General features: G+C 55.4%; 1 protein-coding gene and 1 pseudogene across 1 annotated transcript; one reads left to right on the top strand and one right to left on the bottom strand.

Moving 5' to 3' along the window:
* The window catches only part of LOC125368200, a 138,440-nt pseudogene that overhangs the window by 64,649 nt on the left and 49,758 nt on the right, over positions 1-24,033 (top strand).
* Positions 662-7,689, bottom strand: LOC125368083 (lactadherin-like). Its single transcript, XM_048368942.1, is given in 7 exon segments — positions 662-1,054; positions 1,178-1,333; positions 2,397-2,480; positions 2,482-2,582; positions 6,194-6,338; positions 6,915-7,070; positions 7,508-7,689. Coding segments are annotated over 7 exon segments (954 nt in total). The 5' UTR covers positions 7,682-7,689; the 3' UTR covers positions 662-916.

Genomic DNA, 24,033 nt, shown 5'->3' with positions numbered 1-24,033 from the left:
AGGAAATGGAGGTGGCTGAGGGGTATGCTGGGAAGGATGCTGACTTGGGGGGGGTGGTAGGGGGGGAAACAGGGATAGTATGGAACAAGTGTTTCGGGAGGGAGGAAGGTACAATTCCAGCAGCCCCCCAGTGATGAGAAACAGCAGTAGAAGGAGGCCTAGGGGTGAGCGGCAGCCTGAGTCCCTCCTTCCTGTGCCAGGCGGGCAGCAGCTGCAGGCCTGGGTGGCGGTGGAGGGGAGGGTGACTCAGGGCTCCCGCCCCTCCCTCGGCCCACTACTGAACCCTCTGCAGTCAGACAGGAGGCAGAAGCTGGGCTCCAGGACTCGGGGGTGGAGACCGACACCCCTCAATCCCATTTCCAAGAACAACCAAGCTCCAACTGCTCTGAGGGAGAACAGAACTGTATTTCTGGAAGTGTCCATGGCCTCTGGAGAGCAAGGGCCCCAGCCCCCCATCCATGAGCGGTCTCCTTCATCTCCCATAGACCCCCCCACCAAGCCTTGAGGCGAGGGGCACATGGTATTGGGAAGACGAGGGCATGGGGCATGCATGGCTGTCCTGGGGCCCAGCCAACCACCCAAGATGTGGAATATGGTGTGCAGAGAACTCCAGGGGACCCGAGGCCCCTTTAGAGCCAACCCAGGGAGCTGGAGGTCCATTCCAGGCCTGCCATGTTCTTGGGTTCCTGAGAAAATGGGATGGTATTGGGGGGGGGGGTTGGTTGGTACAGGGATGTGTCGAGGCTGGAGGACAAGAGAGGGAGAGAAAGAGAGAGGCAAGGACCCCCCTCTCCTCACCCCAGCCCCTGGAGTCACAGGAGGGCTGGAAAGGCAGCAGGTCACGCCATGCAGCAGGGCTGGGAGAGACGTAGTTAGCGAGACCCCATCTCAACAAACTAGTCAGGTACGGCGGCTGCTAACAGCCCAGCAGCTCCAGGCGCAGGGTGATTCGGTTATGCCAGGCCACGGGCAGCACCCGCACGTAGCGGGCCATGAAGGGCTTCTCAAACATGTTCTTCTTGTGGGAATAGTTGTCCGAGTTGCCCAGGAAGATCTGCAGGGGGGGCCAAGGGGGAAAAGGAGGGGGGCAGACGGGGTGGTGTCAGGTGAGTCCCCAGAGTGAGCCCCAGCAGGGAGTACCATGGCCTATCCCCAGGGTTCCCAGACAGACACCCACCTTGCTCTCGGTGGCCCCGGCCTCCCTGTACTCAGTCCAGGTCTTGCCGTTGTCACTGTAGGCCACTTTGTAGGCAGCCACATACTGGATGTAGCCGAAGTCGCGGGCCCCCTGGGTGATAATGCCCGTCACCTGCCTCTGGGAGCCCAGGTCAACCTACGGAGGAAACAGACACGCCACCTTTGTGTGGGCCTGCGCCAGCGAGGCACAGAGGCGGGTGCGCCGCTTCGCTGGGCCCCAGTCTTTTCCACCTACAAAGTGGGCCTAAGGATGCTTGCGATCTCAGCCCCGGGGAGGCCGAGCAGGAGGATCGCAGGCTAGAGGACAGCCTGTGCGGTACAGTGAGACTTTGCCTGCAGGAAGCAAGGGCTGGATCCCAGAAGACAAGAGACCAGCAGGCTCCAAGTCTGAGACCAGCCCAGGAAAAAGAAAAAGTTAACAAGACCCCATTTCAACAGACAAGCCAGGTACGGTGGCGCATACCTATCACCCCCTATATCATGTGGGTGTAAAGGGAAGACTGCAGTCTGAGTGGAATGGGAAAAATCGTGAGACTCTAAAGAAAAAAAAATAGCTGAGGGTGAAGCTCAAGTGATTATGTGCCTGTCCAGAAGTGTGAAGCCATGAGTTCAAACCCCAGCACCGCCAAAAGAAAACCCACAGGGACTAAAAGGGCAATTTGGTGGCACAGTATTTTCTAGAAATTGCAACATTTGGGTTCAATCTCCAGCTCTGCAAAGAAAAGTAAATACTTATCTTAATCAATAAATAAAATGTAAAAGCAATAAATAAAACATTTTAAAAAATGTAGCCGGGTGCCAGCGGCTCACACACCTGTCATCCTTAGCTAGACAGGAGGTGGAGATCTGAGGATCCACAGTTCAAAACCAGGCCAAGCAGGGAAGTCTAAGAGAGCCTTACCTCCAAGCAAGCTGTCACCCAAAAGCTGGACGTGGCGCTGTGGCTCAAGTAGAAGAGTGCTAGCCTTGAGTGAATGAAGCTCAGGTTCAACACCCAGGCCCTGACTTCACACACACACACACACACACACACACACACACACACACACACACCCATGCACGCGCACACACACAGATACAGGTGAGGCAAGTGGGAAGAGACGGCCTTGGAAACCAGGGCTTTTTCTGGAAGCTCTTCAGGGAGGGGTGGCAATGTCCCCAAGCCCAGCCTGAGCCCAGCCGACTCCCGCACCACCCACCTGCAGCCACTCATCGGCGTCGTTGCCCTGGGCAGCCCAGGCGTTGAACTTGCCCTGCCGGTCCAGCCGCCCGTAGAAGGGGGTACCAGCCGAAGGCACGCAGGCCCAGTGTCTTGTAGCTGCTGGAGGCTGTGATCTGCTCGTCGGGGATGCTGCCGTCTTTCAGCCCCAGGTGTCCTGAGCAAACTGCGGCCAGAGAAGACTGTCACGGCCACCTCAGGCCTTAGGACATAGCTCCCCACCCACCCAGCCCACCACATCTTCACTTATTGTTGACTTCCTGTTCTGTAGTGCCAGTACTGAAGCTTGAACTCGGGGCCTGAGGCTCTCGGCTCTTGTTCATGGCCGTTCCTCTACTACTTGTGGCACACCTCACGTTCTGGCTCTTGGAAGGTTATTGGAAATAAGAATCTCACAGATTTCTCTGCCCAGACTGACTCTAAGCCACAAGCCTTGGATTTCAACCTCCTGAGCGGCTAGGATTATAGATCTAGGATTATAGATGTGAACCGGCAGCGCCAGGCCTGGGGCTGGGGATATGGCCCTGTGGGAGAGTGCTTGTCTCGTATACATGAAGCCCTGGATTCAATTCCTCAGCACCACATATATAGAAAAGGCCGGAAGTGGTGCTGTGGCTCAAGTGGTAGAGTGCTAGCCTTGAGCAAAAAGAAGCCAGGGACAGTGCTCAGGCCCTGAGTTCAAGCCCCAGGACTGGCAAAATAAAAATTTTTTTTTTTTTTTTGCCAGTCCTGGGCCTTGGACTCAGGGCCTAAGCACTGTCCCTGGCTTCTTTTTGCTCAAGGCTAGCACTCTGCCACTTGAGCCACAGCGCCGCTTCTGGCCATTTTCTGTATATGTGGTGCTGGGGAATCAAACCTAGGGCCTCATGTATCCGAGGCAGGCACTCTTGCCACTAGGCTATATCCCCAGCCCCAAAATAAATATTTTTAAAAATTTTGTTAAAGATACAGGCCTGCCCTCAGCTCCTCCTCCTTCGTAGCTAGCAGAAGGCTTCCTTTCTGGGGTGATGTCACGCAGACCAAGATGGCTGCTCCAAGATGGCGCCCACTCCACCCAGGCCCACCCCTGGGTGCTCGGGCATGTACGGTTTGCTCTCATATCTGCAGTGACCACAACAGATGAGACCACTAAGGACGTGACACTCCAGGGAGAGTGGGGGTGTCTCATGCCGGCCGGGCTGCACCCCATAATTGTTTCTCCCTTGGGGAGTTGACTGGAAGAGCAGAACCTGGAGAAGCTGGCGTCCATCTGCCATGCTTTCCCTCTCTGCCCCCAGTCACCTGCCTTTCTGCTCCCCAACCAAGTGAGGATGCAAGCAATCCGGCCATCACCTCGTCACCTCAAGGGGGCCGCCATAGCACCCAACAACCACAAGAGACTCCAAGGCCAGCTTGTCCTCTGCATGCTGGAGCAGAGTCCTGAGGAAGGCCGGTGGGAATCTGCTTTGTTCTCATTCATAACTCTATGTTGTTCCCACGGCCCAGTGACTACTCTCCCCTGTGGACACCCTGATTCTCAGGAAAACTTCACCCCTGACTTTACCTGAAAGTGCAAGACTATCGGTGTCACAAATCTCAAATAGGACAGGACAGGCATCCCAAAGAAGATCTTACACTCAGGTGCAGAAAAACTGTAAGCCCATTCCCACTCCCCGCTCCTGGCTTCTCTGATGCGCTCAGTGTTACAGTGAGTCCCTGTACCGCCACGATGCAAGCCCGCTCTGCGGAGGTCTCTGCCTTCCTTCTCTCCTTTTGTCTGCTTGGTCCTTCCTTACCCAGGCCACCACCGGGGCGTCACTGCAGACACCACCAGCTCTGCACCCTGCACGGGGCTGACCTGGCACATAAGGAGCCCCTGGCACCTCATACCCCCCTTCCCCCTAGCCCCCAACCCCAGGTCTTCCAGAATCAAACAGTGCTGCTTCTAGAGGTCTAGAAGTTGGAAGTCTGATTTTCTTTCTTTCTTTCTTTCTTTTTGCTGGTCCTAAGGCTTGAACTCAGGACCTGGGCACTGTCCCTGAGTTTCCTTTGTGCAAGGCTACCTCTCTACCACTTGAGCCACAGTGCCACTTCTGGCTTTTTCTGAGTAGTTTATTGGAGATAAATCTCAAGGATTTTCCAGCCCAGGATGGCTTAAAACTGTGATCCTCTGGGCTGGGGATATAGCCTAGTGGCAAGAGTGCCTGCCTCGGATACACGAGGCCCTAGGTTCGATTCCCCAGCACCACATATACAGAAAACGGCCAGAAGCGGCGCTGTGGCTCAAGTGGCAGAGTGCTAGCCTTGAGCGGGAAGAAGCCAGGGACAGTGCTCAGGCCCTAAGTCCAAAGCCCAGGACCTGTGATCCTCAGATCTCAGCCTCCTGAGTAACTAGGGTTACAGGCGTGAGCCACCAGCACCCAGCTGGAAGTCTGGTTTTCTAAGAAATCATTATATTGCTGGTCCATAGGGCTCACGGCCCACCATGGCAAGCAGTCTGCTTGGCTCCGGCCCCCAGTAGGCTTCCTTCCACCCTTCATCAGGTCTCAGGACCTTTGCACTTGCTGACTCTGCACCTGGAAAATGCTCTCCAAGTTTTTCAAGGTCTTCCCATGGCTTCATTCAAGCTTCCACCAAAGGCCAGTGCAAAAAGCAATCCCCTGCCCATGCTGAGGGGGTTTCAAAGCTCTTGGGAGCTCTCAGCCCTTCCGTTTGCTCCTGATCTGGAGTTAGCCTCCCTCACAAGAATGCACATCCCATGAGGTCGGGGGGTGACACTACCTACCTTGTTCCCAAGGAGCTGTATTCAGTTAAATAATCCCTCCCCAGTGGTTTTCTGGACTCCTAACCTAAGCCATGCCCGTGGCCACACCCACGGCCACGCCCACAGCCATAACAAGCACTCCTGAAGAGGCCTGGATGCCTGGCACACCCTGCAGTCCCCAGGACAAGACAGCAGGTGGCACTGTGGCTTCAAAGGAAAAAAAGCCAGGCACCCAACTTGCAGCTTTCCTGGGGCAGCAGAAACCTGTCCCTTCCTGAGCCCCAGTCTACCTGGAGTCTCTGCAGAGGCAGTGAGAAGTGGCAGCTCCGAGCTGCACGGTGTTGGTCTAGAGTGGGCTGCATGGTGGGTCAGAGCTCAGGATCTACCCCGTGCTCTGCACCCCTCAGCTGGGCACCCTAATGATAAGGGGCCTGGGATCTCTCCCCACCCTCACTCATCCACCTGCTGTAGATTTATCTGTGTGCTCTGCACACTCACATTCACAATACAGACAGGTTGTCAGCCCACAGGGAGCTCACCCTTGCAAAAACACAGACAACTGCCACACACACACACACACACACACACACACACACACACACACACACACCTGCCACCCCCTCAGGAAACCACGTGAATGAGGAAGAATACTTGGAAAATCAGCCAGGCTTGCTGACTCACACCTGTAATCCTAGCTACTTGGAGGCTGGAACATGGAGGATTGTAGGTCAAAGCCAGCCTACGCAGAAACCTCTGCAAGATTATCTTCAATACACCAGAAAAAGAAAAATAGTAGACAAGAAGCACAGCTCAAATGGTGGGGCACCAGCCATGAGCAAGAAAGCTAACTGCAAGCTTGAGGCTCTAAGTTCAAGCCTTGGTACAGGCACAAAAGAAAACCTTTGAAAACTCTCCTTCACACACCAGAATGCCTGGGAGAGGGGCAAGCTATGCTGGTATGTGTTTCGTGTGGATCAGGTCCCCGGGACATCACTGGTTGAGATGACCATTGGAGAAGGCATGCCCAGACTCACCATTCAACTCGCAGCCCAGAAGCTCAAAGCGCAGGGTACAACCGCGGCGGCAGTCCACGGGGAATAGCCGCACATACTGCGTCTCCAGAGGGGTCTTGAACATGTTGATCTTCGGGCTGTTATTGTCCATGTTGCCCTCAAACTCCTGGGAGAGAAGGGACTAGGCTGGAGGCACAGTTCCGGGATGTGGGGCCCCCCCATTCCAGGTGTTTCTTTGGGGCCTGGGAGGCAGACCAGCACTAGGAGAAAGCCACAGGGGCTCCGGTAGCAGCTCTCAATTCAAGTTCTTTTTCATTCACCTCCCTGGCCATCATGAGACCAGCTCACGCATAAGCCACACAGGGCCACCCACCTACAACCCCATCTAGAAAGGGCACTGCTTTCCTCAACACTGTTGTCACCCACAAGGACACAACTTGCAACATCTTTACTGCTGGTGCATTCTTGAGTAGTCTGCAGCCTGCACCAACTGTCTGTGGTCGCCCTGAAGACCCAGATGAAACCCAGTGCCACCACAACCAGCACCCACAACGCTGCTCCAAGCCTCCCTAGCCTCATCCATGAAGTAAAGACTGGAGCAATTTGGGTCTCTGTTTCTAAATTCAGGAGCAACTCACCTCATGACCCCCACCCACCCAGAACGATTTGCCTCCCTGAGGGACCCCTCCCCCGGGGGGAGGGTACTGACTCGGGCCCTTCTTCAGGCCTCTCATGGGGCTACCTTGTCTCCAGACCCCTCTTCGTCCTGGATGAACTGGAACTTGTGTCCATCGAGGCTGTAGGCTACCTTGAAGGTCTTCAGATACTCGGGTGTCCCAGCGCGGCTGGCACCTTGCGTCACTACACCGGTCACCCGCATCTTCCGAAGCAGATTCACCTAGACCAGGACCAGGGCACACAGTCTTCATCTCCTGGGTTCTTTAACCCAAGATCCACCCACTCAGAGAGGGACAACCGGCAGAACCAGAGGGGCAGCTGGGCAGCTGGGTGGAAAGCAGTCCTGGGGGGCCCTAACTCCTCCCTGGGGACCTCTCTGCTTAGGGCAGAGGGGAGGGGAGGACTCTCTCCTCCCTAGGGACTTATCTCCTCCCTGGGGACTATAAGGTCCATGAAAAGGGAAAGCCCACAAGGGCCAGAGCCTCCCACCCAGGTCTCATGGGGGATCCTGCACAGCTGGGTACTGACTCCCCCCGCATTCGGGCCCCTTGCTGTCTAACTGCAGACCCTCCGCCGTGGTCACCTGTCACTTGGAGGCCCTAGTACAAGCTCACGTCGGCCTCACCCCCTCTCTTCCTTGCCCTCTGCCCTCCACACCTGGATCCAGGGCTTCTGGTCGTGGTTGCTGGCCGTCCAGGCATTGACTAGGCCGCTGCGCCGCAGGCGGGCCAGCTCCGGGCCCCAGCGCTGCAGGCCCACAAAGCCCATATGCAAGGATGAGGCGGAGAGCTGCCAGTCACCGATGGCGCCGCCCTCCATGCCCAGGGGCATACTGCAGTCTGCAGGAGGCTGAGTGGCCATGGTGCCCCCTTGCGAGTTCAAGGGCTTCGCTGGAGACAAAGCAAAGGGGCCACTGCAGGGGACCTGGGATCCTCCCTTTGGGAGCAGGGGCTTGGTCAGCAGTGCACAGAACCCCTGACACGGCAGTGAGCAGGCCTGGACTTTGCTAGAAGCACCTCAGCAGGAGCTAATCCCATTCCAGTGTAGCCCAGGTCCCTGCCACCTTCCACCTTCCAGTCCCGGGATGGCAGAGCTGGGTCCTGCAGCACACTCCACAGCCCCAGTCAATCCCTTTTGTAGGAGACAAAGATGGAGAGAAGAGCCTTCTGGCCGGGCCCGCCCAGCCCCCGCCACACACACCATCAGCAGCCTGCAGGGAGGCCCAGCTATCCACCGGGGGCATGGGAGCTGGGAAGGAGGCCAGAAAGATAAGGCAGCATAACCAAGGCCACCAGCATCAGGACGTGGCCAGCCTTTCCCAAGGCCCTCCCCGCCCCAGGGTGCACCTCGCCGCGAGCCCGGCCCCACTCCACAAGTGGGACACACAAGTCTCCAGGTACAGCCCAGCATGCCGGGTTAGGGTCAGAGGTGGGGTGGGGGGAGTGGTGGGGAGAAGCACACAAGCCCCAGAATCTTCCAGACCGGATTCACTGGCCTCATTTCACAGACAGGAAAAGAGAGGTCTGGCAGCGGATTCCTCTGTTGTGTGTGTGGCTCATCTCTGGGGGCGGCAGGGCGGCCACCGCGTGTCCCCGCACCAGGCGCCGGGCTCCAGCCAGCACGGCCCGCAAAGCCCCGCGCACAGCAGAGGCCGACGGTGCCGGGGTCCCCGGCCAGGCTGGGCAGCGCCCTGCCCCTCGCGCAGGGCGCCCCACGCTCCCGCCAAGTCTGCCCACTGTGGAGGTGGCGGGAGGCGCCCTGAGAACTTCGGGGCGGCTGGAAAGCGGCGCGTGGGACTTACCGGTGTCGGCCAGGAGGCCGGAGGCGCAGAGCAGTGCGCCGCATATCGCGGCCAGCACACGGGGCCCCGGCATGCTCGGAGACAACGGGAAGGGACGAGATAGAACCCAGATACCGAAGGGCTGCTGGACAGGTTCTAGCTCCTTCCAGGTGCCCGACGGAATTAAATAGGGCCGCTCGGCCCGCCCACCGGCTCCGCCCAGGCCAATCAGAAGCGGGATGGGGGCGGGACCAAGGCGATTCGGGGCGTGGCCGCTCTGTTTGAGGGCGTGGCTGCAGTCGCGGGGCGGGACTGAGATGCTGGGGGCGTGGCTGACCCATTGGGGCAGAATGAGCTTGCTGGATGAGGCTGAGCTGAAGTGGGCGTGGCTTGTTTCTGTGGGCGTGGCTTAGACGCTGAGGGCTAGGCTGATCTACTGGGGTGGGCGAGCTTGGTATGGGGGGGGTGTCTCTGGCCCCGTCTCCAAAACCGGGGAGTGGGTGTGGCTCAGGCTCAGTGGCAGAAGCCTTGCTTGCTAAGCAAGCTGCAAAACCTGGCTGGATTCCAGCGCCAAGCACCATGAAAACAAACAAGAAAAGAATTTTTTTTTTCTTTTTGCCAGTGTTCGGGCTTGAATTCAGGGCGTGGGAACTATCCCTGAGCTTTTTTGCTTCAGGCTAGCACTCTACCCCTTGAGCCACAGTGTGTATCTGAGGAATTGAACCCAGGGCTTCATGCATGCTAGGCAAGCACTCTACCACTAAGCCACATCCCCAGCCCCTAGAAGAGAGTTTTTCTCAAAAAGAAAGAAAAGAAGAAAGAAAAGACTGTAGGAGACAATGATGAAAGGGGTGACACTGATCAATGTGCATTACATTCATGAACTGCTTTGTGGTGTGGCAGCTCCTTTGTACAACTACTGACAGATAGGTAAATAAATACATAAAATGTATATACATATAGAAGAGGCGAGCTGCTGGTGACTCCAGGACTGTAATCCTAGCTACCCAGGAGTCTGACATCTGAGGATTGAGGAGCACAGACAAATGTGGGCAGCAGCCCAGCCCAGGCAGTCCCTGAGGTCCGTGGCTGGAGCTTGGGCCTGAGCTCCACCCCACATGCCCGGCAGGCATCGTGTTCCACTACCGGTCCAGCTCCACCAGGTACACCCTGTACTTTGACCAGGCCCAGTGGGCCTGCCTGCAGAACAGAACGGTCATCGCCTCGGCCGAGCAGCTGCAGGCTGCCTACGAGGACGGCTTCCACCAGTGTGACGCAGGCTGGCTGGCCAACCAGACCGTCAGGTAAGCCCCCCCAGGGGGGCAGGAAGGCACCTGGCGCCATCCCCAGGAGTGCATCCCCAGGGCGTGCACCAGCCACACACATGCGCGTTCGCACACACACACGCAGACAATTGCTGAGCTGAGACTGAATCCTAGCATACTGGCACACACATCCATGCACACACACATACAAGCACACACATGCACACACACACAGGGCATGTGTGTCATGTGGTCGAGTAGACTTAGTGACACTGAGCCAGGGCCAACCAGCAATGACTGGCCCCCGGGCCAAGATGGCCCGCCTTTTGTTTCTCTGAATAAAGGTTCATCAGCACACAGCCACCTTGGTTTGCACACTGGCTCTGCTTCGTTCCATACAGTAGCAGAGTGGTCAATGCTAGGACCTAGTGGCCTGGGATCATTTAAGTTACTACCTGTCCCCAGTAGCGCCAGCAACCAGTATTCAGTCCTGAGAGGTCTCTCTTGTGCTGATACTCAGTCCTGAGGAGTCTCTCTAGTGCTGGTACTCAGTCCTGAGGAGTCTCTTTAATGCTGGTACTCAGTCCTAAGGACTGCCTATACTCACAAATTACTGTGAACACAGAGACAAGAACCCAACTCTGAGCAGACTCTCCCCACATGCCAGTGTCACACCCTATTTTGGTCTCCTGATAGGTACCTCATCCACACACCCCGGGAAGCTTGCTATGGAGACAAGGATGAATTCCCTGGTGCGAGGACCTACGGCATCCGAGACACCAACGAGACCTACGATGTGTACTGCTTTGCGGAGGAGATGGAGGGTGAGGCCTCCCTGCCCCTGCCTGCCTTTGCTTTAGTGTGGTGGTGCATGCCTGTAACCCTAGCTACTTGGGAGGCTGAAGCAGGAGGATTGAGGATCATCAGTTCAAAGCTCATTAGACTTCCCCCGCCTGGTGGGATCAGGTACAGCAAGCTGCTGGGCAAGGATGGTTCTGAGCCAGGGAGATTTTCACCAGCCAATTCCTCCATCCCCTCTCTGCTCTTGGTCCAGTGGCTCACACCGGTCATCCTAGCTACTCAGGAGGCTGAGATCTGAGATTTGGTCCCATGGACCGGGGGGCCTTGGGCAGTTAGCTTTGGCCCAGGACCCTGCGGGAGGCAGACGGGGCAGGGGAGGAGGAGGCCCTCGACCAGCTGGCTGTGTCATCCCCAGGCGAGGTCTTCTATGCAACGTCCCTGGAGAAGTTCACCTTCCAGGAAGTGGCCAATGAATGCCGGGGAAGCCCTGTCCATCGGGGGGTGAGTACCACACTGGGCAGACACCTGGGGGTGCATGGGGCCCGGGGAGCATGCAAAGTCAAAGAATGATATTTTGTGACACAGGAAAGTGATACGAATTCCAAATGTCAGTGTCTGCAAATGCAGTCGATTACAACAAAGCCAACCCCATTTGTTTGTCTGTGGCTCACTTAGGCCAAACTGGAGCTACAGGACTCCTATGGCTCACAAAGCTTGAGTGGACTCCAGGCAGAGCAGTGAACACCTGTAATCCCGGCAATTGGGAGGCTGAAGGGAGAGGACCTTGAATCCTAGCACAACCTGGGCTACCTAGCAAGACCCTATCTTAAAAAGAAAAAACAAAAAAGCATGGTATAGACCCCCTCCAGAACGTTCTTCCTGCCGCCTGGCTGTGTTCCGTTTGCTCAGTAACATCTGGAAAGCTGGAGTGTCACCTACCATACAGTCCAGTTGCTCCCCAAACATTAGCCTGTGAGCTGGAAGGACATTCTGATGTGGCCTCCAGGGGGCTTGTGGGAGTACTCTCACCAACCTCCACCATCACACACACACACACACACACACACACACACACACACACCTCATCCAGTGGTCACCCAACTGCCAAGATAAATCTTTTTTGTCACCAAAAAAGAGGAGGGCCTTGGCATAGAATAGTCCAAGGGCACTGAGAGCCGACCTCTCTCCATCCCCCCCCCCTCCACCCAGGGGTGGTGTTCCACTACCGCCCGGGGTCCAAGCGCTACTCACTGACCTTCGAGGAGGCTCAGAGGGCTTGCCTGAGCACCGGGGCCATCATGGCCTCCCCAGAACAGCTGCAGGCCGCCTACGAGGCGGGCTGCGAGCAGTGCAACGCGGGCTGGCTGCAAGACCAGACGGTCAGGTGAGTGGAGTGCCTGCCCCCCCCACCCCCCGCCTCCCAGCCCCAGTTCAAATCCCACCCCGCCACCCCTCATTTATGATCGCAGCTCTCAGAGAACCCAGCCCCCACCACGGCCCTCATGCCTCCATCCCACCTCCGTCCCCCCTCTGCTGATGCAGGTACCCCATTGTAAGCCCACGGACCCCATGTGTGGGTGACAAGGACAGCAGCCCGGGGGTCAGGACCTACAGGGTGCGGCCATCAACAAAAACCTACAACCTGTACTGCTACATAACCGAGCCTCAAGGTACTGGACCCCCTTCTCCCTGGCTGGACCCTGCATGGGCCAGGGCCTGAGAGGAGAGATGGAAGGAAGAAGGGGGGCTCCCACCCTCCATCCATGTGCCCCTCCCTCAATTCAAGCCCCTCTGCCCTGTGAGTTCCCCCACAATGCAAGGGATCCAAGCTCCTTCGGCAAGCAGTGAGTTCTGTGGGTAAATCCATCCATTCATCATAAACACCCCACGCACATTGGCCTCCTGCTGTCCCGGTGCTTTGAGGCAGAGCAAAGGCCCCGAGAAGTCCTGCAGTGAGCTCCCTCCTTAGCTGCCTTATCCTGCCCTGACCAAGCTTACCCACCAACAGACCTTGATCTGCTCCTGACCCACACAGAAGCCTTTCTGAGTCTTCAGTGAGATGCGTATGGGAAGTGCCAAGCACAAGAAAGTCTTGGGTGGATGTGACCCCCAGAGACCCCCGACTCCACCCTGGGTGAGCTCACAGGAGATGGGGAACACAGCCACCATGATATGGGGTATCTATCTACCTTCAGAGTGCATCCAGGCAAGCTGCTTCTCTTAGTCCGGAAGGGAAAGGCCTAGGTGTGACTGGAGAACCCAGGAAGGGAAGGGCAGAGGCCTGGTCCCTGTGGCCACCTCTGCCCAGCTGGGTGGTGACCCTGCCTTAAAAAAAAAAAAAAGAATTTCATAAAGCAAGGGTTGCCCTGAGTCTCAGGAAAATCTAGAAGCCCAGTCTAGTACAAATCAAAGCCTTTGAACCACCTATTTCACAGGGTCCCAGGAAATCTTAGGGGTGTGGCCAGGTGGGCGGGGTTGGGACGAGATAGGAGCCTATAGGAAAAGAGGTGGACGTGCGTGTGGCAGGTGAAGGTGTGGTTTTTGGGGACATGGCTGTTGGGCGTGGTTGAGTGGAGATAGGGCCTATAGGAGTGGAGGCAGAAGTGGGTGTGACCTGTGGGTGTGGCCTTTGGGGCATAGTCTAAGGGCATGGTTGAGTAGAGAGGGGCCGATAGGTGGAAGTGGGTGGGACCAAGGCGCTGGGTGGGCGTGGCCCTGTCAGAGGCGGGGCCGGGACTCTGGGCCAGCCTGGCTACACCCGTGTGGGGAGGTGTCAAGAAGGATCACAGCACTGCCTCTGTCCCCAGGGGAGGTGTTCTTTGTCACCCGTCAGGAGCAGTTCACCTTCCAAGAAGCCGTGGCCTTCTGTGAGTCCCAAAACGCCACCCTGGCCTCCACCGGGCAGCTGTATGCGGCCTGGAGCCGCGGCCTGGACAAGTGCTACGCCGGCTGGCTGGCAGATGGCAGCCTGCGCTACCCCATCGTCACCCCGAGGCCCGCCTGCGGCGGGGACAAGCCCGGTGTGAGGACCGTCTACCTCTGCCCCAACCAGACCGGCCTGCCCGACCCGCTGTCCAGGCACCACGCCTTCTGCTTCCGAGGTAAGGCCTTCTCCTCCCGGGAGACCCCGCTACCCCAGGACACCACCCCCCCACCCAGCAGAACAAGGACCCAGATGTCCTAATAGGCCCAGCACAGCGCCGAGCTAGCCTGATTTTAGACACTGACAAGGAAAGATAAACCTAAACTTCCTCACAGAGAGAGAGAGAGAGAGAGAGAGAGAGAGAGAGAGAGAGAGAGAGAGAAAGAAAGAGAGAGAGAGAGAGAGAGAGAGAGAGAGAACAAGCCAGACTTGAATGGAATCATGGCTCTGCTATTGAATAGCTGGAGTGACACTGGGCCAAAGTGAGTTAACCTCTGTGTCCCTCTGCTTCATCTATAAATGATGACCAGATAGATCCTGCTTCAGAGACAGTTGCCAACGTACAAAAATATCTATCTACACACATGCCTGTGCATCCTATGTGTTGTGCTCATTTGCACATGGTTGTAAATAGCTACTTGTGAGTTTAACCCAGTAATTCTTTACTAAGCACCGAACCATTCAAGGTTTGGAATTGTAGGCATCTACTACCGCCCAACAGTGTTGGGTGTGGCCCTGGCATTGGCCCCTGATGGGACAGATGAGCTCCCACAGCACCCCCAAGTCAGGATGTGCTGTCTAGGGTGTAGACTGCAGATCAGCTGGGACCACATTTCCAATCGTCCCCATGCCTTGGCAACCTCCTGCGACACTAATTCATTTCCAAATAAAGTTAAGGGGAAAAGAAAAGAAAATAGAAAACAGAAAGTCCCCAAGTTTTCCCCAGATCTCCAGCATCACCTTCCAAAACCCCATTTCAAGCTCAGCCACCCCCCCCCACCCCGCCAGCCTCAACAGGAGCGATCCCCTCCCCTGGGAGGTGATGAGGCCCTTGGGCCAGGAAAATTCCCAGGTGTCAACCCCTTCCTCCCCACCCAATCCTCAGTGCCCTCGGCCTTTGCTCTATCCCACACAGGAGACTGTTTCCTCCTCGTTTCTAGGCCTTCATTTCCAGAAGGAAGTCCACTGAGGTCCTCTACTCCAGACGCAGAAGTTTCTGAACCATCTCCAGAAGGCAGCCCACTGACATCCCATCCTCCAGAGGTAGAAGTTTCTAGACCTTCTCCTCCAGTAGGTTGTCCACTGAGGTCCTCTATTCCAGAGGCAGAAGTGTCCAGACCATCTCCAGAAGGCTGCCCGCTGAGGTCCTCTAGTCCAGAGGCAGAGCCATCTGGGCCCTCGCCCACAGGGGGTCGCCTGCCAACCGGAGGCCGGCTGGACCACGACACGCCATCTTCCTCCCCAGAGCCTGCTGTGGAGCTGAGGCCAGGGAGGTCCAGGTCGGCTGAGGGCAGTCCACTCCCACTGCCCCCTGAGGGCTGGCCACTGGCGTCAGGGCGTTCCCATGCTTCTCCACTGCCTGTGAAGTCAGGAGTCCCAGACGTCTCCCCAGAGCCCGGCAGAGGCAGCTCTGTCCCGTGGAGTGAAGGTGTGGATGGCTCCTCGGGCGATTCTGAGGCAGAGGGCTCCGCAGGCACGGTGGCAGTGGCAGAAGGTCCTTCCGTGGCTCCTTCCGTTGCCCCCTCTGCTTCTGGGCCACTGGGAGGCCATGTGGCAGGGATCCCTGGGGGGGGGGGGAGGAAGCAAGGTGAGCTCACGGGGTGGAAGTGGACTCGGTTCCTTACACATCGAGACCTTTCTCAAGAGCTCAGAGCTGGGTGTGTGGATGCATCCTAATGGAATTCCTTAGAGGGAGAGAGGGAGGGCAGGAGGGAGGAAGAAAAGGGAAAGGGAGGGGAAGTAAGAGAGGGAAGAGGAAAGAAAGTAAGCATAAAAGTGAAGGAGGGAGCAATGGAAGGAGAGAAGAAAGGAGAGGAGGGAAGGAAGAAAAGCCTAAAGGAGTAGGGAAAGAAGGAGGGGAGAACAAGAGAGAAGAAGGGTGGGAGTTAGAGAAGGAAAGGAGGAAGAGGGAAGGGGAGAGGAAGGAAAGGAGGAAAGAAGGGAGTAGAGGAGAGAGGAAGGGAGGAGAGAAGCGGAGAGGAAGGAGAAGAGGACAGGAGGCAGAAGGGAGGGGAGGAGGAGAAAAGAAGAGCAGGGTAGAAGGGAGGAGAGGAGAACAGAAGAAGGTAGGGAAGGAGGAGGGGGAGGAGAGGAGGTGGAAAGGAAGAGGATCGATCCTCCTGCTCGGCCTCCCCGGGGCTGAGATCGCAAGCATCCTTAGGCCCACTTTGCAGATGGAAAAGACTGGGGCCCAGCGAAGCGGCGCACCCGCCTCTGTGCCTCGCTGGCGCAGGCCCACACAAAGGTGGCGTGTCTGTTTCCTCCCGAAGGTTGACCTGGGCTCCCAGAGGCAGGTGACGGGCATTATCACCCAGGGGGCCTGCGACTTCGGCTACATCCAGTACGTGGCTGCCTACAAAGTGGCCTACAGTGACAACAGCAAGACCTGGACCGAGTACAGGGAGGCCGGGGCCACCGAGAGCAAGGTGGGTGTCTGTCTGGGAACCCTGGGGATGGGCCATGGTACTCCCTGCTGGGGCTCACTCTGGGGACTCACCTGACACCACCCCGTCTGCCCCCCTCCTTTTGCCCCTTGGCCTCCCCAGCAGATCTTCCTGGGCAACTCGGACAACTATTCCCACAAGAAGAACATGTTTGAGAAGCCCTTCATGGCCCGCTACGTGCGGGTGCTGCCCGTGTCCTGGCATAACCGAATCACCCTGCGCCTGGAGCTGCTGGGCTGTTAGCAGCCGCTGTACCTGACTTGTTTGTTGAGATGGGGTCTCGCTAACTACGTCTCTCCCAGCCCTGCTGCATGGTGTGACCTGCTGCCTTCCCAGCCCTCCTGTGACTCCAGGGGCTGGCACTCTGGAGAGTGTAAATGACGCGATCATTTCCATGGAAGGGACATAAGCCTGCTCCATCCATGGAGGGGACACAGACACCGGTGCCCAGCCTGCCCGTCAGAGGCTCAGGGCATTGTCAGTGTCCTGTCTGGTGCTTATGGGGTCCTCCGGACCATCCAGACACTGGCCCAGCGGTCAGCTCCGATCCCCACAGAAAGATCTCCTGGGCTCTCTGATGCACTTTTCTCCACAGTCCATGGAAGGTTAGCTCTGATCCGCTCCTGGCTGTGAGTGATGGATAGCCAGATAGACACACAGGCAGACACAGGTGCAGTCTGTCTGGAGTAGGGGGTAGGAGAATGCTCTGGGTCCTGTGACCCTCTGACCTTGCCCCCAACCCAGGCTGAGGGCCTCCTTTGAGTTCTTCTTCTGATAGACCAGAGGAACTTTGTCCAGCCTCCTGTCCAAGAGAGGCCCCGGGTCTTGAGAAGTAGCAGGTGGAGAGCCCTAAGGGAGGGCACCGTCTCTGGGATCACTGTGGGTGAGGGGCACCCAGCCCACCCTGCTCATTCCAGCCCCATTGGGAGGCTGCTTAGCACTGATTTCCCGTGACCTGGCCTCCCTGGGCAGCACCAACGGGAGGAGGCGCACACTCTCAGCACCCCTCTTCCAAGGCGCACCCCGGGGAGTGGAGGCGGAGTGGGGGGCTTTCTTGCCCGCCCCATGATGTAGTAAACCACAGGAGAGGGACCCAGCTCTCCCCACTCCTCGTGTCTCCCCACCCCCGCTAAACTCCACCTCCCCCAGAACTGGCTGAACCCCAGAAGGCAGAGTTAGGGTGCCTTGGTGCCCACTCCGTCTGGGAGGGAGAGGCGCGTGTTCCTTTAAGGGGCCGGGTGAACGTGGGGGTCTCGCCCTTCTTCCTGGGCTATCCAAGACCCCCCAACCAGCCTCAGGGCTGACCATGGGAGCCAAAGAGCCAGCGAGGACAGTGGGTGCGAAGCTGGGGCCCCTCCTTCCCTGGGCGAGGTCTTGGGGCTGGGGGCAAGGGACCCGGGATGCGATTGGCCCTGGGGGTGTGTGGCGTGGGACCCTGGCGCCCGAATCCCGGGTAGTCGTGGAGGCCCCCTCCCACCCGTCCCGGACCCCGCCGGGGTCCCGCCCGGATCCGTTCCAGGTCCTGGGTGGGCCCCGGTGACCCTGCCGGCCACGACCCCACTGAGCTCCCTGGAGGCGAGGTTCAGAGGCGCGCACAAAGCCTTGTCCTAACGGGCCACACAGATGCCCAACTCCTGGCCGGCGCCTGGCCTGGGGGACCTCCCTGCGCCCCGGGAGCCTTCCCCGCCCGAGGCGCCCCTCTCCTTGCTCCTGGGGTCCGGCACTTGTCTGGTGGGGCTCGCTTCAGGTTGAGAGTCACCTGCCAGAGGTCAAGGGAGCCTAGGAGAGTTCATTCATGCCGTCCGACCTTGCCTCCGTTTCCCCAGATGTGAAGAGGTGTCCACAGGGGCTGCTCTGTCCTAAGGGGTCCACCAGGATGGCGAGAGACCTGACATTATCCACTGTAAAAAAAAAAATAATAATAGGGCTGGCGATATAGCCTAGTGGCAAGAGTGCCTGCCTCGGACACACGAGGCCCTAGGTTCGATTCCCCAGCACCACATATACAGAAAACAGCCAGAAGCCGCGCTGTGGCTCAAGTGGCAGAGCGGGAAGAAGCCAGGGACAGTGCTCAGGCCATGAGTCCAAGGTTCAGGACTGGCCAAAAAAAAAAAAATAATAATAATAGCCAAAAAAACCTGGGGATGTGGCTCAAGGGGTAGGAGCATGGGAAGACTGATTTCTGCCTCAGTTCTGGGCTGGACCCCAGCGCCTTGGACGTGCTAGGCATGAACACCACTGCACTCCCAGACTTGGCTGTGATTTTTTTCTTCTTTTATGTTTTTGGTGCCAGTACTAGGGTTTGAGCTCAGAGCCTAGGTGCTGTCCTTTAGCTTGCCTGCTTGCTTGACTTTCCCTCCCTCCCTCCCTCCCTACTTCCCTCCCTCCCTCCTCTCTCTCCCTCCTTCCCTCCCTCCTCTCTCTCCCTCCCTCCCTCCCTCCCTCCTCTCTCTCCCTCCCTTCCTCCTCTCCCTCTCTCTACCTCCCTATCTCCCTCCTCTCTCTCTCCCTCCCTCCCTTCCTTGTTCTTCCTCTCACTCTCCCTCTCTCCCTCCCTCCCCTCCTCCCTCCTCTCTCTCTCTCTCACTCTCTCTCTCTCTCTCTCTCTCTCTCTCTCTCTCTCTCTCTGTCTCTCCCAACTGGTGCTGTGCCACTGAGTCACATCTCTGCTTTCTGCCTTTTTGGTGGTTAACTGGGGATAAGAATCTCAGATTTTCCTGCCTTGGTTAACTTCAAACTGCCATCCTCAGATCTCAGCCTCCGGAGGAGCTAGGATTATGGGCATGAGCCACCTGCACCCACATGTATTTTGTTTTTGAGATAGGGTCTTGCCACTCGCCTTGCCCTGACTATTCTCAGCCTCTAGATCTTCCTTTCCCCACCATCTAAGTAGTTGGGGTTAAAGATGCACATCACTATACCTGGCTGAAATATTATGTTGACCTTGACGTAAGAAATAAGTTTAGGGCTGGGAATGTGGCTTAGGGGTAGAGTGCTTGCCTAGCATGCATGAAGCCCTGGGTTCGATTTCTCAGCACCACATAAACAGACAAACCTGAAAGTGGTGCTGTGGCTCAAGCGGTAGAGTGCTAGCCTTGAGCAAAAAGAAGCCAGGGACAGTGCCCAGGCCCGGAGTCCAATTCCCAGGACTGGCAAAAAAAAAAAAAAAGTTTCACCTATGACCTCCCTCCCTCCCTCCCCACAGACACTTCTGGACTTGAACCATTTCTCAGGGCAGGACTTACTTTGCTTCACACACACACAGCACACCTGATATTTTCCAGTCCAGTCCAGTCCAGTCCAAGACCTCTCTCCATGCACGTCAAACCCACAGTTACTTTCCTTTCCTTTGTGGCTCATTCCTCCTGGGCTTTCAACCTCCCCAGGATTACCCTTACTGGGCTTCATCCCACAGTCACAAGGATGGTTCATCATCTGTAAATCAATCAACGTAATTCACCACATAAACAGATCTAAAATTAAGAATTACATTGTTATCTCAGTCGATGCCCAAAAAGCCTTTGACAAAATACAACATCCATACCTATTAAAAGCTTTGGAGAGAACAGGAATAGATGGAACATTCCTCAAAACAATAAAAGCCATATACAACAGACCAACTGCTAATATCGTATTAAATGGGGAGAAAGTAAAATCATTCCCCCTAAACTCAGGAACAAGACAAGGATGCCCACTCTCCCCACTTCTTTTCAACATAGTGCTGGAATCCCTAGCCATAGCAATAAGGCAAGAGGAGGACATCAAAGGAATCCACATCGGCAAGGAGGAAATCAAGTTATCCCTATTCGCAGACGACATGATCTTATATCTGAAGGACCCAAAAAACTTAGTACCCATACACCTACACCTAATAAACTGATTTGGCAAAGTAGCAGGATACAAAATCAACCCACAAAAGTCAGCAGCTTTTCTTTACACCAGCAATAGACAAACAGAAAAGGAAATTATGGAAACAATTCCATTTACAGTAGCCAAAAAAAGAATAAAGTACCTAGGGATCAACTTAACCAAGGACGTGACAGACCTATTTAATGAAAACTATAAAAATCTAATAAGGGAAATCAAAGAAGACACAAGCAGATGGAAAGACCTCCCATGCTCATAGGTAGGCAGAATCAATATAGTGAAAATGGCCATATTGCCCAAATTGTTATACAAATTCAATGCAATACCTATCAAAATCCCAGCCACATTTTTCACTGAAATAGGGAAACCAATCCATAAATTCATATGGAACAGCAAAAAACCTAGAATAGCCAAAGCAAATCTAGGCAAAAAAAGCAGTACAGGAGGTATCACAATACCAGACTTCAAGCTCTACTACAAGGCCATCATAACAAAAACAGCCTGGTATTGGTATAAACACAGATCGGAAGACCAATGGATTAGAATTGAAGACCCAGAAATAAACCACACTCTTACAGCCAAGTGATATTCGACAAAGGAGCTAAAGACATACAATGGAATAAACATAGCCTCTTCAACTACTGGTGCTGGGAGAACTTGGCAGCCATATGCAGAAAACTCAAAGTAGACCCAAGTCTATCACCATGCACCAAGATCAACTCAAAGTGGATCAAGGACCTCAATATCAGACCTGAATCTTTGAAACTACTGAAGGACAGAGTAGGAAAGACACTAGAACTTATCGGCACAGGAAGGAACTTCCTGAATAGAGTCCCAGGGGCACAACAAATAGGGGAAAGACTCGACAAATGGGACTACTACAAATTAAAAAGTTTCTGCACAGCTAAGGACATAGCCACCAAAATAGAAAGACAGCCAACGATATGGGAAAGGATATTTACCAGCACAGCAACAGACAAAGGCCTGATATCTGTCATCTACAGAGAACTCAAAAAACTAAGCCCCTCCAAGCCCAATAAACCTATTAGGAAATGGGCAAAGGAGCTAAAGAGAGACTTCACAAGAGAAGATATAAAAATGGCAAAGAAACACATGAGGAAATGCTCAACATCCCTGGTAGTAAAGGAAAAGCAAATAAAAACAACCCTGAGATACCACCTCACCCCAGTTAGAATGGCCTATACTCTGAACTCAGGAAACAACAAATGCTGGAGGGGGTGCGGGGAAAGAGAAACCCTTCACCATTGTTGGTGGGAGTGCAAATTAGTACAACCACTTTGGAGAACAGTATGGAGGTTTCTAAAAAGCTCAATATAGACCTACCCTATGACCCAGCCATACCAATTCCTAGGCATCTATCCTAAACAGCATTCCCAAGATATCAAAAAGACATTTTTACTTCCATGTGTATAACAGCACAAATCACAACAGCCAAAATATGGAAACAACCCAGATGCCCCTCCACAGATGAATGGATCCAAAAAATATGGTACTTATACACACTGGAATACTACATAGCGATTAGGAATGGTGAAATATTTTTATTCGCAGGAAAATGGTCAGAACTCGAATAAATAATGTTGAGCGAGACAAGCCTAGAACACAGAAAACAAAGGGGCATGATCTCCCTGATATATGATTGCTAACAAAGGGAGATGGAGAGACAGTAGAGACCAAGTCTGTGAAACCAAAAACTGCTTGTCAAATAGTATTCCCCACAGGATTGGGGCAGCAACCCAACAGTATGTAACTAAATCCAAACAATTACTCAACATATAAAGGTCAAAAATTGACCTCTCAGGGGAATACAATAGCTCAAAACTATGTATGTATGTTCATATAAGACTACTGTCGACATATGGTCTAATATCGACATTACATTTAAAGCCCTAGGTGAACTTTCTTGGGCGTGGCCATGGGGCTACTGTATATGTTTTTGATACATTGTATATTGTATAAATGTCTACCTGACCTAGAGCAGAGATAGAAAAACAGAGCATAAGATATCACAAGTAATGTACACACTGCCCTACTATGTAACTGTACCCTTTTTGCACAACACCTTGTCAAAAAATTTGTGTTCAATTAATAAATAAATTAAATTTGAAAAAAGAAAATTGCAGAACTCTTCTAAAGAGCCAAATTGAATATCCTGTAGACTGAGGGGGTAGCCTGAGCCCCCGAGAAGGAAGTGACAGTCTGCAATGAGTTCCGGGGTTTGGGAGATGTGTCATTTACAGAAGGGCCTTGAGTGTGGGTGGATTTGGAGGCAGGGAGGGTCTCAGGCCTCAGGACCAGGGAAGACCTGGGAGCCCTTTTCTGGGGTTCTGCAGCCGAGCTTTCAGTCAGGTAGGGGTGGCTGTCAATCAGGCAGGGACACTTGCTGACTGGCCTAAGCATCTTAGCACACCAGTGCCTTGCTTCTCGGCACAGTGGTGGCAGCTGGGTTCCCAGCATTGGCTCTGGGCAGGGGACCCACAGGCGATCAGAGCTGTGCTGAGCTTTTCATGGGCAGCCTGTCTGGGGGAGACACCAGTGGTGGACCGCCAGGCCTCCATGGCCCTCCATGGTCCCCCTTCCTCCCCTCCAGGCTTGGTTTTTCTGGGCCTGCAGGGAGCAGGGGGTTGAGGTGGCTCCTTTCCAGCAGCTCTTCCAGGCCTGGGAGGACGGGCTGGCTGCGGGACGCCTCCGTGCGGTACCCCATCGTGCTCCCCCGAAAGACCTGCGGGGGCCTGGGCCTGGCCCCCGGCTTGCGCAGCTACAACCCACGCCACCGCCGCCTGCACCGCTTTGACGTCTTCTGCTTCGCCCCGGCTCTCAAGGGTGAGTTCCTGGCATTGCCTGAGTGGCCCGGAGTTTGGCTGGAGCTGGCCTGGGGTGTTTCACCCACTAATTACCCCCCAGGAGGAGGGGCTGTGGCAGGTACTAGGGAGGGGATGGTATCTCCCAGAGTGTGACTTGAGAGGGGGTAAGTTTTGCATTTATTTCCCTATAGCTAACTTGCCTCTTAAGATAACTGAGGTGTTACCCTAAGGGATAGTCCCCCCCCCACACAAAAAAAATAGCCACTGTAGACATCCACCGCAGGGTGGCTCCCTGGTCTCAGATAGTTTTCATGGCCTGGCATTGGCATCGTGCAGGCCCCAGGGGTCCTTGCTGGCCATCCCTCCACTGGCCAGATTTCACACCCCACTTTCCCCAGGGCAAGTATACTACCTGGAGCACCCCGAAAAGCTGACACTGACCGAGGCCAGGGAGGTTTGTCGGGAAGACGGCGCCCACATCGCCAAGGTGGGCCAGCTCTTTGCTGCCTGGAAGTTCCGGGGCCTGGACCGCTGCGACGCCGGCTGGCTGGCCGATGGCAGTGCGCGCTATCCCGTGGCTCACCCCCGTCCCAACTGCGGGCCCCCTGAGCCCGGGGTCCGGAGCTTCGGCTTCCCGGACCCTCGGAGCCGTTCCTAGGGCGTCTACTGTTACCATGCTCCCTAGGCCCAGGCCGCCCCAGCCTCCTTCCCTTATGGCTGAGTGTGTGTCTGTAGGCTTGCTTTGTGTGTGTGTATGTGTGTGTGTGTGTGTGTGTGTGTGGTGCGCACACTCCCAGTACCGGGGCTTGAACTCAGAACCTGAGTTTTTGTGCTCAAGGCTAGCGCTCCACCACTTGAGCCATCACTTCACTTCCAGCTTTCTGGTGGTTGATTGGAGATAGCCTCACGGACTTTTCTGCCCCAGCTGGCTTTGAACCTCCATCCTCAGAACTCAGCCCCCTCCTGGCTAGCTAGGATAATGGGCGTGGGCCACCAAGTGCCCAGATTCCACAGGTTTTGAGAGGGCTTTGTGCCTCCAGTGAGTCTGACTTGCAGAAG

The sequence above is a fragment of the Perognathus longimembris genome, chromosome 20 (assembly GCF_023159225.1).
Source record: "Perognathus longimembris pacificus isolate PPM17 chromosome 20, ASM2315922v1, whole genome shotgun sequence".
Lineage (NCBI taxonomy): Eukaryota > Metazoa > Chordata > Mammalia > Rodentia > Heteromyidae > Perognathus > Perognathus longimembris.
This window is presented reverse-complemented; position numbering and strand designations above follow the sequence as displayed.